Source organism: Lonchura striata, chromosome 8 (assembly GCF_046129695.1).
Source record: "Lonchura striata isolate bLonStr1 chromosome 8, bLonStr1.mat, whole genome shotgun sequence".
Classification (NCBI taxonomy): domain Eukaryota; kingdom Metazoa; phylum Chordata; class Aves; order Passeriformes; family Estrildidae; genus Lonchura; species Lonchura striata.
Window position 1 is genome coordinate 16,342,934 of NC_134610.1, and position 12,432 is coordinate 16,355,365.

At 42.3% G+C, this 12,432-nt stretch overlaps 1 protein-coding gene across 2 annotated transcripts in view; it reads left to right on the top strand.

The window, feature by feature from the left end:
- LOC110468366 (unconventional myosin-X) overlaps positions 1-12,432 on the top strand; it is a 95,197-nt gene that overhangs the window by 26,513 nt on the left and 56,252 nt on the right. Inside the window, exons 6-13 of one of the 2 annotated variants that reach the window (XM_021526276.3) lie at positions 1,386-1,510; positions 2,823-2,836; positions 3,429-3,513; positions 4,538-4,641; positions 5,962-6,091; positions 6,943-7,061; positions 10,609-10,755; positions 11,458-11,558. In XM_021526276.3, coding sequence (XP_021381951.1) covers positions 1,386-1,510; positions 2,823-2,836; positions 3,429-3,513; positions 4,538-4,641; positions 5,962-6,091; positions 6,943-7,061; positions 10,609-10,755; positions 11,458-11,558 — 825 coding nt within the window. Of the gene's footprint in view, positions 1-1,385; positions 1,511-2,822; positions 2,837-3,428; positions 3,514-4,537; positions 4,642-5,961; positions 6,092-6,942; positions 7,062-7,835; positions 7,980-10,608; positions 10,756-11,457; positions 11,559-12,432 lie in introns of those variants that run through there. The other variant, XM_021526278.3, reaches the window with a different exon arrangement.

Sequence of the window (12,432 nt, forward strand, 5' to 3'; positions counted from 1 at the left end):
TCAGGGCAAGGAACTTTCCTGATGTGTGCACCCAGACTTCTCTAACTGGCATTTCAATGGTTTTAGTGTGTTATAATAGAGGAATTTTCATTTCTATCCTTGTTACTTGAAAGCGATTGTTTCAAGAGATGTTAGGAAAATATTGTCTGGATTTTACTGAAGGTTGTTGACTGTTTCCTTAAGCACATTTCTCCTTTAGCTAACACTCACAGGGCCTAAAGCCTTCTGCAAGCTCCAGGGTGTCACTAGTTGTGGTTATTTTTTATGCTGAATTTACTGAATTGTGAATAATCCCATATCTGCCTCAGTCTCCCATGGGACTGCACAGTAGATCTGTGGAGATGTTTAAAAGCCAATATTTCTCAGGATAATAACAGCAATAATTTTTGCTTAAAACTATGTATGTTTTAAAATTAGACATGAAAACATACAAGCTGTTCTAGTAGCATCTCTGTGATTCCATGCTTGTCAGGCCTCCAGATTATTTTGGAATTGGCTTAATTGCAGAAATGAATATTTTAATCCTGGATTTTGTGTGTCAATTTGAGTGGTTTAGGCTTTTCCCTTGTACTGTTCTGTGTGGCACGTACCAAGCATTTTAACTGTTTTTTCCTGACGATGAGAAGGTGAACAGCAGACAAAATTCTTCAGTTTGTGGCTGGTCTGATGTTTGGTGATAGATTTTTTTTGCTCCTTTCTTTTGACCTAAAGTGGATGATGTCGGTCTCTTAGAATGTAATTTTGTAATTTTCAAATCTATAGTGTGTGTATAGTCCCTCTACTTGGAAACCATGTAGCCTAATCAAGATTTAGGCAACAGGAGCCTATGTATACTTGTTCCAGTATCAAATTTAAGTGTCAAACAAATAGTTTTATTACTGTATGTTAGTTTGAAGATATTTGCCTGTAATTTTAAGACATGGTTTATCAAAGACATAAGGAAAAAAGGTAGAATGAATATAGAAGTATGTGGTTTAAAGTTACAGGGTGTTTGCTATATGTGTCTGATGCTTCTGAAAATTCTTGAAGAAATACACTTGCATTCATGAGATGTGCTGTGTTGAGGACACAGCCTGGCTGGCTCTTGCCACCTTTCATTTCCTGAAGCCACACTGGTAGGGAATGCCCTTGACAGTGTGTGCACCAGCTGCCCATACTGACTGGGGGCTGATTTAATTAACTGCAATCCCAAAGGTTTAAAATTTATCTAGCAGCGTGTTAAATTGCTCTTGCCATCCTTTCTTTCCCTTGAGCTCTTCCTGCTTGTCCAGGCTGGTGCTGTAACAAATAAATCTCTCATGGCAGAACACAGTGTGCAAATGTCAAAAGACTTTGTTTTAATGGTATCCCATCACTAATCATATCTTCATTCCCTTTTTCTCCAGCCCCATTCTGGAGGCCTTTGGAAATGCCAAGACAGTTTATAACAACAACTCCAGCCGCTTTGGCAAGTTCATCCAGCTGCACTTCTCTCAGCACGGACACATCCAGGGAGGCCGAGTAACTGATTGTATCCTTTTCTGCAAGGGACCAGAAATGGATTGAGTGAGCAGAGAGGAGGAGGAGGAACTCATTGTAGGTCAGGAAATCCCTCATCAAAGTTCTTCAAAGTCAATTTACAACTGTGGGCAAATTTGCAACTTAAAGAGGAAAGAAGTGTTTGTTTTGTGGCTCTGCGGCACCTAATTCTGGGAACCTTTTGTCTCAGTGCTGCATTGGGTGGGGCGTAGACTTTTCACTTCGTTAATCTCAACACTTGATACTCAAGACCCTGGAATTTTCTACCTCGGAAGATCCCCTAGGTTGATTACATTCTGTTTGCTCCACATAAAATTGTTCACTTAGCTCTGCCAGTGAATTCCTGATTGAGAAAAGTGAGACCAAAGTTAGAATAAATATATTCTGCAAAATATTTGGGTGCAGAAGAGAATTATGAGTCCCTGTTTTGGGCTGCCATCTTCAGTGGACCTTGGAACCCTAGTCATAGAATCACAGAATATCTCAAGTTGGGAAGGACCTATAAGGATCATTAAGTCCAACTCCCTGCTTCTCTCAAGACTACCTAAAATTAAATCATATGAGTTATGAAAATTGTCCAGATGTTCCTTGTACTCTGAGCTTGGTGACATGACCACTTCTGTGGGGAGCCTGTTCCAGTGACAAGAAGGACAGTGGAGATTGGATACAGTCAAACTGTGTTGAGCCATGAAGACTTTCTTCCCTGTATGGCCAGGTACCCCTCTCCCAGAGGCTTTGACATATCTTCTGTCTCCATGAGGCAGGTAAAGCTGCCCTGGCTACATTTCCTGATGTATGTTCAAAGCTGCTGCTGACTGCAAACCACACCAATTGGCACTGGAGTAGCAGCCAGATTAATTTACTGCTGTTGTAAATGACAGGCTTGGATTGTTTGGCCTCTGCTCTTCGTGCTGTCAGTAGATTTAAGATAGCAGTCTCCTGCAGGAGCAATGTGAACTGATGCCATAGTTGCTGTGTGCAATGCAGACTTTCAGATAACAGTGGCCTCTAATCTTTCTAGATGTCCCTAATGTGGCTCAGCTTTTGTTAGGTTATCTATGCTCTATTTGGCCCTGCCCTTTTAAATAGATCTTTGGTACATCATACCTCCTTAGACAGTGAATAGAGAGGATGATCTAAGAGGATGTTTAGAACCACTCTTTACCTACTTTCCAAAGCGTCAGTTATTTCATTATTTTATTGCTGGTTGCAGGGTTCATCCCAATGTGTCTAGAAGATTTTTTGCCTATCAAGAAATCTGTGCTTCTGTCACTTGGATGTTTTTTCCTTAACATGCTATTCAGATTTACTGGAAAAGGTAGGTATCACCTCTGCTGAGTCCCTCTCCTCATAGAAGGTGTGGCAGTGCCAGGTCACCTCCTGGATGAGGCTGTCTGCACCGCAGTGTGTAGACATCAGCTCCTGAGGTGTTACTACTGCAACTGTCCCAACTGAGGAAGAGGCAGAGGAGCAATATTTGTTCTGTATCTATCACAGCCTGTTCTCCCATCTTTGATAAACTCTGGGCATTACAGAGACTCCAAGAAAGAGCTGTTTACTGAGGAGAAAGGGAGAGAGAAGTACCTGGAAATGCAGCTCCACAGAGAAGCATATGGGGTACAACTCCAAATGCAAGCATTGCTGATTGGATGTAGTTTACTTTGGAGTCAGGAATTCACTGAGGAGCTGGGCCAGAACTGACAAACTCAAGTTTGTTACTGTGTATGCTCAGTTGCTCAGCCACAAAGATCTTGATGTAGAGTTTACTTAGACAAAACCATCATTAAATAGCCAGAAACCCTTCTTGTGCATTGGTCCTGGAGATTTACCTGTATCCTGGTCCTCTCTTTGCCTTTGCAACCACAAGTCTGATCTTTTTCTGCTGGCTACTCTTGTATTCTTTGTTTCAGAACAGGGTGGTACATCAGAACCCCGGGGAGCGGAATTATCACATCTTTTATGCTCTGCTAGCTGGTGTGAGCGGGGAGCAGAAAGGTAATTTCATTTTCTGAGGTATGTCTCTTGTCCTGTTTCTAGTCCAATAGGTGAACCAGGTGTAAGTCAGAGCATGGATAGTTCACAAACTTGATATGTAGCTTCTTCTTGAAGGCCAGCCATTTGGTGATTTTGTGGGAAACAGAAAGGAGAGTTAAGAGAAAGAGGCTGAGGATGACAGAAATTCCTTATGAGAAAAGACTTCAGGCATTCTGTGCTGAAGGAAAAAGTATGTGCAAAGTGATGAGGTGATGGAACTGGCTAGAGGCAGAAGAAGGGTAAAGAGTCTTGATTCAGCTGGTGGGAGCAGTTCAAGGAGTTCAAAGGATGGATGGATAGGTATATTTTTAGAACAAATCTTCAGTATAGGTAATAGTAGAGAGAAGAATTACAAAAATCAGCGATGTAGTGGAGGTACTAGAGCCAATACATACCTTGTGTCTGAACAAAGGGTTTATAGCTCTGTACTTGGGGAAGGGAGCACTGGGTGTGAAAAAGTGGACACAGAGAAAGTGGCAGCTGCTGCCTGTGGATGAATGCTCTTTGTAGTGCAGCATCCCCCTAACAACTTTTGTGTGTGTCTGTCCCAGGCATTGCTGAGCACTGATGGTGTTTCTGGAGAGGTCAGATAGGCAGAGACCTAATTCTGGTTTCACATTTAGTTTTGTGAACTATATTCAGTTTTTAACTGCTGCTTAGCATTGAATGTCTTCAGAAATCTGACCATGACTGTCTGAACTCTGTGTGAAGTGATCATATCTAATTTAGAGGTCATTACCATATGTATACAGTTTAGACAATTTTTCTGTACACTTTTGGAGCTAGAATTAAAAGTGTTTTTCTTGAGTCAATTCAGTATTGAGATATTCTTCTGAGACTCTGCAGCTTGGGATTTGACTGTTCTAAGATATTTTGCATAGCATCTGCAAGCTTTGTTACAGCACTCCCTCCTCTTCCATGAACTAAAAGACTGATTGCTAAATAAATTGTTGTCTCTACCCTGCCTCTTTTTCTTCTTTTGCAGAGAGTCTCTCCCTCTGTGAGCCAGAGACTTATCACTACTTGAACCAGTCTGGCTGTGTGACTGATGAGAACCTGAATGATGTAGAGATGTTCAGTAAGGTCATGGTGAGTCCAGTCCTAGCTCCTCCTGAACTTTTGGGCACAGTCTCAATGACTAAACATGCTGCATGGTCTAGATCTCACAGGCAAAATTGATTTGCCCTAAGCCAAAATTTGGTGTTCAGCAAGTCCAAAATTCAGCTAAAACAAGACTCAAAAAGTGGCTTTAGTGTACAGAAATGGGGGAATTTGGGGAACAGTCAATATGAATAATAATTTAGAATGATAGAGAATTTGGGGGAGCAGAACCCCACCCCAGAATGGTTTATGGGAGCCTCCTAGATAGCCTGATTCAGGAAACCCAGATAGAATCTGAAGGGGAAGAGTTTGGTCTGAAGGCACTTTTCTCCAGAAGTATTCCAGTGAAGTTATATCACCTGGGCAAATCACCTGTTCTGAAATATCACAGAGATTTAACAGACACGTGTTTCTCAGAGGTTAAGGGATTAGCAGGATGAATGTGCAAATTCATGTTTTATTTGATAATGCTTGTTGGCCTGAAGGCTTTAATAATGTAGGTGAAACCAGACAGGCAAGATGAGTACAGTCAGCTTAGGATTTCAGTACCTCCTGGTTAGGTGTGATTTAAGGGGAGGCAGTACCTGTACAGCAGAAGTTTCAATTGCAATATGGCATTTATTCTTCAGCTGAAGAGATGCTGGAGGAAAGAAGGGAACTAGAACTCCGGAGTGCCCCACTGACAGGGTGAATGCATGAAGACTAGGTCCTACCTCTCAAAGTCAATTTATGCCCAAAAAACTCTGGCTCACATGCAGGCATTAAGAGGGAATTAAGGAAGCCATACTTCCTTATTATCTGATAATCTCTTACCAACCATCTAACAGTTAATGCTGAAAGTCTGATTTTAAATCTTGCTGCTTAAATCTACTATACTAAGAATGAATTAAGGGGGTTATGTGGATCAGAGTAAATTAAGTATCTTATATGGATCCATCCTTCAGGGAAGAAAATAAGTGAGAATGTGGAAGCCATCCAGTAACATCTGTAACCTGTGCTGCCAGTGTTCAGGGGAGCATTTCCTCACACAGGCACAAACATGTTCTTCCTGTGACAGACCGTCAGTGGTGGCAGCAAAGTCCAACCTGAGGATGGGGAAATGCCTGCCTTAGGTGGCAATAGAGAAAATGTAAGAGAGACTGGGAGACAGTAAAGATCATTGACAAATGTATAGCTCAGAGAGGTGCTGTGCCATCCTATTTCATTTGTATTCATGGTGACGGTAATTCTGAGTTTTACATCATACTGGACCTGGCTCTGGTGTATGCATGTACATACAGCTAACATTAGCTGTTTGGTTTTGCATAGACTGCCATGAAGGTGGTGGACTTCAGCACTGAAGAAATCAGAGACATCTTCAAACTTCTTTCTGGCACACTTCATTTGGGAAACGTTGAATTCATGACAGCTGGTGGGGCCCAGGTTACAACAAAAGCAGGTAAGTAGGACCCTAGCAACTTGGCAGACCATGCAAAGCCCCATAAGGCCCCCAGTAAAGCCCTCTCCCTTTTCCTTTCTCCCTCTGTTATGATGGTTGGTAGTACTTTCACCAGCAGGTTCCCTGTAGTTTAACTCTGCAGAAGCATTGCCACAGGATGCACAGCTCCAGGGTACCAGTGGGATTTAGTTGGTCTGTGGCCCTGTGATCCATTTGTGCTCCTTGATGTTCTCAGACTGAGTCCAGCACCTCACGATTTCTCTTTTGGATTGAAAGAGATGGAAGAAATAGGATCAGGAAGGAGTTTGTGATAAAAGCGATCTGTTAGAGACCTTCCCCCATCTTCATTTGAAGCAGTTGCTAGTGTGCACTCTGTTAAAGTTATTTAATCTGAGTTGGTCTGCACAGTAAGTCCCAAAACAGACAGAAACAATAAAAATGTATTACAAATGTTTCAAGTCTTAAGTTAATTGCCTCTATTCTTAACATCCAAGTTTAGCAATCCCATGCTCAGACTGCAGTATTGTGCTTTTACAAAAACATATCTTCTCATGCAGTGTTTTGCTGGTGCTGAGTCTTACACATGGTTTTCTCTTCCTGTTGTCAGCAGGAATGCTGACTTATATAAGTATCTGACTGTGCTCTATAAAGGGTATATGAGCCTCAGACTGGGTATGTGAACTTAAAGCTTTGGGTATGCCCAAGAGAATCAAGTAAGGAGGAGTGTGTTTTGTGCTGGGGTTTAGTCACCTGCCTTGTAGAAGTCCCTGGGATTTCCTCATCAAGCTGCAAAAATATCCCTATGAGTGATGGGGATCCATGAAGGAGAAAAACATGTGTCTTCCTTTCAGTGCTGAATGTTGCCAGTGACCTCCTGGGCTTAGATCCCTTTCAGCTTTCCGAAGTGCTGACACAGAGGTCCATGATTCTGCGTGGGGAGGAGATCAGCTCCCCTCTCACTGTGGAGCAGGTAAGTGTCTTAGTGTATGCTTCCACTTCTGCCACTTCTGCATTTCCAGGCTCTGAGTCTTCCTCCTGTGTCACCCATTCCAGCCTAGGGCCTCCTGTTTCCTCAAGTATTTTGCTCTTATTGGTAGCTCAGGCCCCAGCATTGACTCTGCTTTTCAGGCTTTACAGGGGACTTCACCTGCAAATGCCAGTGCACAATACTGTTTTTAAGTCACCTTCACTCACCAGGAGCTGGTCATACTTGTGTCATGCAGAAGGTACATCAGATGCTTTGTGGTGCATGTGTGCGTGCTTTAACCTGCAGAACTCCCAGGTTGCATTGTGTTTACTGGAAAGTAAAAGCTGGCACACAATTCCCACAAAACATTTGGCAGTTACCCCTACAGCAACTTCTTTCCAGATCCATACAACCACAAAGGAGGACTGAATAAACTGATATGTAGCTCTTGTGATGTTGCTGATATCACTTGAAGGCACTTTTGGTGTTTTAGGTCCATGCACTGTAGAAAATCCTCTGTCATTAATGAAATGCAAGACACTGGAAGACAAGGAGTACTATTACTAGAATGGAAAAGGCACCATGTAATAGCAAAATGAACATCTGTAACGGAAATCATGTGCTGGCACAGACTGCAGAGGGTTATCAATCCAACGCCTACATTGGCAGAGAAGCCAGAGTTACTAGACTCTCTCTGATGGATGTCTGTCTAACTTTCCTTCAGATTTCCCATGGAAGGAATTTCACAGCATCTTTAAGTATCCTGCTTTAGCTGGAGTCTGGAGTTGAAAAGATTTTCCTCATATTTTAGATTACCTTTGACATCCCAGCTGTCCACCTTACAAGCTTTGGCTTCTGTGAAGTTTTTCATGTGGTGTTCTCTTTTCTAAGCTAAAAATCCAGTTCCTTCAGTGCTTCCTTGTAAGTAATTTTCTAAATCTCTTTGTCTTCTGTCTCTGTTTACCCACATCTTTTAAGAAGTGGAGTGCCCCTAACTGGGCACTGTGTTCAAGCTGAAGTCTCAGCAGTGCTCATTATGGTAGAGTAGTTGCGTGTTTTCTTGCTGTGGACACACATGCTAATATATCACAAACTAAGCTTTGCCTTTAAGAAATGGTCTCCTTTTCCTGCATAGTCTGTGACCTTTCTTTGCAGTGAAATTATGTGAAAAATATTTTTCAGCCTGTGAAAAATAGTTTGTGGTAGATATCCTCAATATTAAACACCACACTTTTCTTCTCAGCTGTTTATTCTAAATAAGCCACATCTTCCTCTAGCAGTGCTCAAGGTTGGATAACAGATAATACCAGAGCCACTTCATGCTGTCCACAGCAATGGCAATTGTAGGCTTTACAGAGTCTCCCTGTAGAGAGACATTTACTGCTTGCAGTCCAATGAAGTACAAGGCCAGAAGAAAATTGTGATAGCAAGTGGATGCTGCTGTTTGGCTGTCTACATTAGGTGAGCCTGTTGTACTCAACACTGGGCTTGTAAAGACTGTTCCTGCCCAAGTCCTAAGTGCTGCACCCGCCTATTCCCACTTGTGGTGGAGTAGAATTGCTGGGGATTTCTCATTATGTAATGGGCTCGTTACCCACTGAGCTTTGACATTTCAGTGGGCTGAATGGATGAACTGGCCTAAAGGCAGGCAAAGCTGGGAGGATGAAAGGTGCCTTTGAGAATCTCATTTGAGCCATATTGTGGGGAAAGTGGCTTTGCTTACAGCTGGATGGGGAGGTCCTGTTCCTGGAAAATGTGTTCAACTTACTGCATAGCCAGATACTCTACAGAGGCATGGCCTTGAGGGCATTCTTAGTCCCAGCCAATAAGGCAGATCATCTGATGGAGAGAAGAAATAGCCAGAAAAGGCATGTGTGCTCATGCTTTGAAATGTTCTCTTTAGAGGAAAAGGGAGGTTATTCTGTGTCAAATTTGAGCTGCTGAAGAGGAAATAGTACCTAGGAAGAGAAAAGAGGATAAAACCAGTGTGGTTGGGTGAAAAGAAGTATCTGGAAGGCGGGTCTCAGAAGTTTGTGAGACACTAGAAGGAATCAGAAACAGTTGGCCTGTGCCATTAGCAAAGCACTCATGTTATTTAGGGCTGTAAAACTGAAGGGGGCAAGGGTGCATTTAGATTTGTCATTGCTGGTCTGGTCTACTGAAGGAGTTGCCCTGCTGGTGTCACAGGTGAGACAGGGGAATCAGCCTGTAATCTATTTACTGAGGTTTATTTATGAAATGACAAGATTACCGTTTTCACCCTACTTGATTATTTCATGTACTGGCTTGCTTGCCCCTCAGCATTACATTCTCTGTAATTCTTTAGATGTCAACTTCTTTTCCCAGTTGGGAGTTTGCAGCTTTGTCTAAGAGGGTTGGGCAAATGCTTACCTGGGTTTATATTGTGCAGTTGCAGTTACCAGTCTCAGATGCTACCAGCCAAGGTCCTTGGGCATGCCCTGACATTTATCTCCATGTCTCTGATCTCCAGAATCTCCCCCACTTCCAGCATCTTTCTTCCAGTCATGATCTTTGCCATCTTCTCTCCTGGCTCCTTTTTCTGTCCTCTGAGATATGTCTTCTTGTTAGGGACTCTTATTTTTGACCTTCTTGCCTTTCCAGAACTCTAAACTCTGTTTTCCCATTCTAGATAGTGTATATGCAGAAGGGCAGCTCATGATCAGACTCTAAATTTGTGGTTCTCACGTCTCTTTATTAATTGGAGGATTTAAGGTGCGGCGCTTTTGTTTGTCCAAGCGTTAACAAAATATGCAACCAGCCCATTTCTTGTGCAGCTATCAGGACGTAGTCTTTTGCTTGAGATACCAAAAGTTTGATTTTGGATGTTCATCCACATGCTTACATGCATTCAATTATCTACTGCCTGTTAGTGATTGCAATTTATTTTTTCCATGTATGACACTTGGTTATGGTATCTGCATGGGATGTTGGGTCAAATGCAGCAAAGTTTCAACCCCTGAACTTCTGGGGCATGTGTCGTGGCTGTTGGCCAGCCTAATTGGATTCCAGCAGGATAATGCTGTTTGTAGGAATGTTTTGGAAAGGGAATTTTTGAGGATAACTTGGTGACAGAATATTCTATTAAATCCTGCCCTACCAGTTTTTTTTAAAACTGAGCAGGCACCCATTTGACAGCTCTACTAGGAGTACTGAACCGAGATACTTTGCCTGTCACTACAAATGTTGGCTCAGGTGATACAAATTACTGCTGTGGGCTTAGTTGTGAGGTATTTTGCCACCTTCCCTGTCCCAGCACTTGTTCCAAAAAATGTCCCTGATTTTGTTACTTCCTTCACCCTCTCAAGTGCAGTCACCCAAAGATTATGGCTTGTCTGTGTGTGGCCTGGCTATGTGAAAACTTGTTACAAACAAATACTGCACTACAAATAAATACTGCAATACAAATAAATACTGTACACAGCCAGTACAGAGGCTGAGAAACCTGAAGAGGCATGGAGGAACCTAAAGTCCTGAGGCTCTTATGCCTTCTGTTCTCTTTGTGATCCATTTTTATTTTCTGTATTTACAGGCAGCTGACTCCAGGGACTCCCTCTCTATGGCACTCTATTCCCAGTGTTTTTCATGGCTCATTAGCAAGATTAATACAAAAATCAAAGGCAAGGAAAACTTCAAGTCTGTGGGCATCCTGGATATCTTTGGCTTCGAGAACTTTCAGGTCAGGATTTTGTTTTTTGGGTGGGCTGGTTTTGGTGATGTTGATACATATTGGAAGAAACTTTGGTGGGTTTGCATCCTCGTAAGGTTAGCATAGGGAATTCTGGAGTCTCTACCCTGCCACTTTCCCCTGAAAGCAGAAAGATATATTTAGCTGCCCATTTCTGCCAGCCATATTCATACAAGCTGATGTTCAAGGTCTGGTTTGTGATACAGACCCTATGCAGATCTGCTCTGATAGATAATACTGAATTTTTTATTTGTATGCAAACCAAATATCCAAATCCTACACGTACATTGTTTGTTTAACTCTGTTTTGCACTGTGTGGAGAATCCTGCATGTAATGTTTCTAACTACAGCTGATGTGGGATGTATGTTGAACAGTCATAGAGTGACTGCTCAGATACTTCACAGAAGAGAAAGCCCAGTGACCTAAGAGGGAATTTACTTCTTTCTTCCAAGAAAAAAACCATAATTGTCTTTAGCATGCTTTACTATGAATTAGGTTTATTGAATAACCTTGCATGGGTTGCAAAAGCTGTTCTCCTAGTGGACCTCTCCATACTGCCCTCCTCATATCCACCTGACACCACTATGTTCTCTGGCTCTTCTCCAAGCCTGGCACCTTCCCTTTTGCTGGTATAGATTCGTTTAGAGCTCAGGAGCAAGAATGTAAAATTTTATAATTGTTTCTTCTTGCAGGTGAATCGTTTTGAGCAGTTTAACATTAACTATGCAAATGAGAAACTCCAGGAATATTTCAACAAACACATCTTCTCCTTGGAGCAGCTGGAGTACAACAGGTGACCAGCAGTGGGAGCGGGGCCCCACTGCTTTCATGGGTAGTAGGAGGGAGGACATCATTCCTCCTGTGCTGCTCAGTCCCTACCACTGAAGCAGGAGAGACAGCTGGGCCTTAGTACAGCCCTGACCATGGATGGGTCTTGTTAAGCATTGTCCATGTGCTTGCCAGCATAAGTCCCTTGTCTCCAGGAAAAAGCGTTCACAATTGTAGTGTTTAGAAATTCCAGAGTTCCTTCTGTCTCTAAGCTGAATGGAAAGTTCCTGGGCATTAACCCATTAGAATACAGGGTCACTGGATGTATTACTGAATTTGGTAATGATTTACCTATGGCAGTGATGGTGTAATGCAGATTAGAATCCTGGTGTGCAAAAAGGAAATTCCCTAAGGGTAGACAATTAGAGATATCTGACAGCTCTTTCTGTCCTAGAGATTCCTATATTATGAAAAGCACTCTTTTCTTCAGCAAGATTTACATCAGATTGTTTCCTGAGCTTGGAGCCTTCTGCACAGCTTTTTCCTCTTTTGTGGGCTTCATATTGTATTGTATTTTGTGAAGTACCTGTGATGTTCTAGAGTATTTCTGCTTCTAGAGAAGGCTGCTAGTCAAATACTTCAGTTGTTGCTCTGAAACAGAAGCCTTTATGTTTGTGAATGAAGGAATTGAACAGGGTCAGTGAGGGCAAATGAGAGCAGCCTTGTAAAGGGAGACGGTTGAATAGGCAATTCATTAAATTCTAAAGACTATAAAATTGCAAGGCTATTTATGCACTCACTTCTCAAGCCAGTTCCACCATTGCAGGAATCTTGTATTAAAAATGGTACCATCATGACAAATTATTCTTTCCTGATGGTTGCACAGATGTAGCTGAACT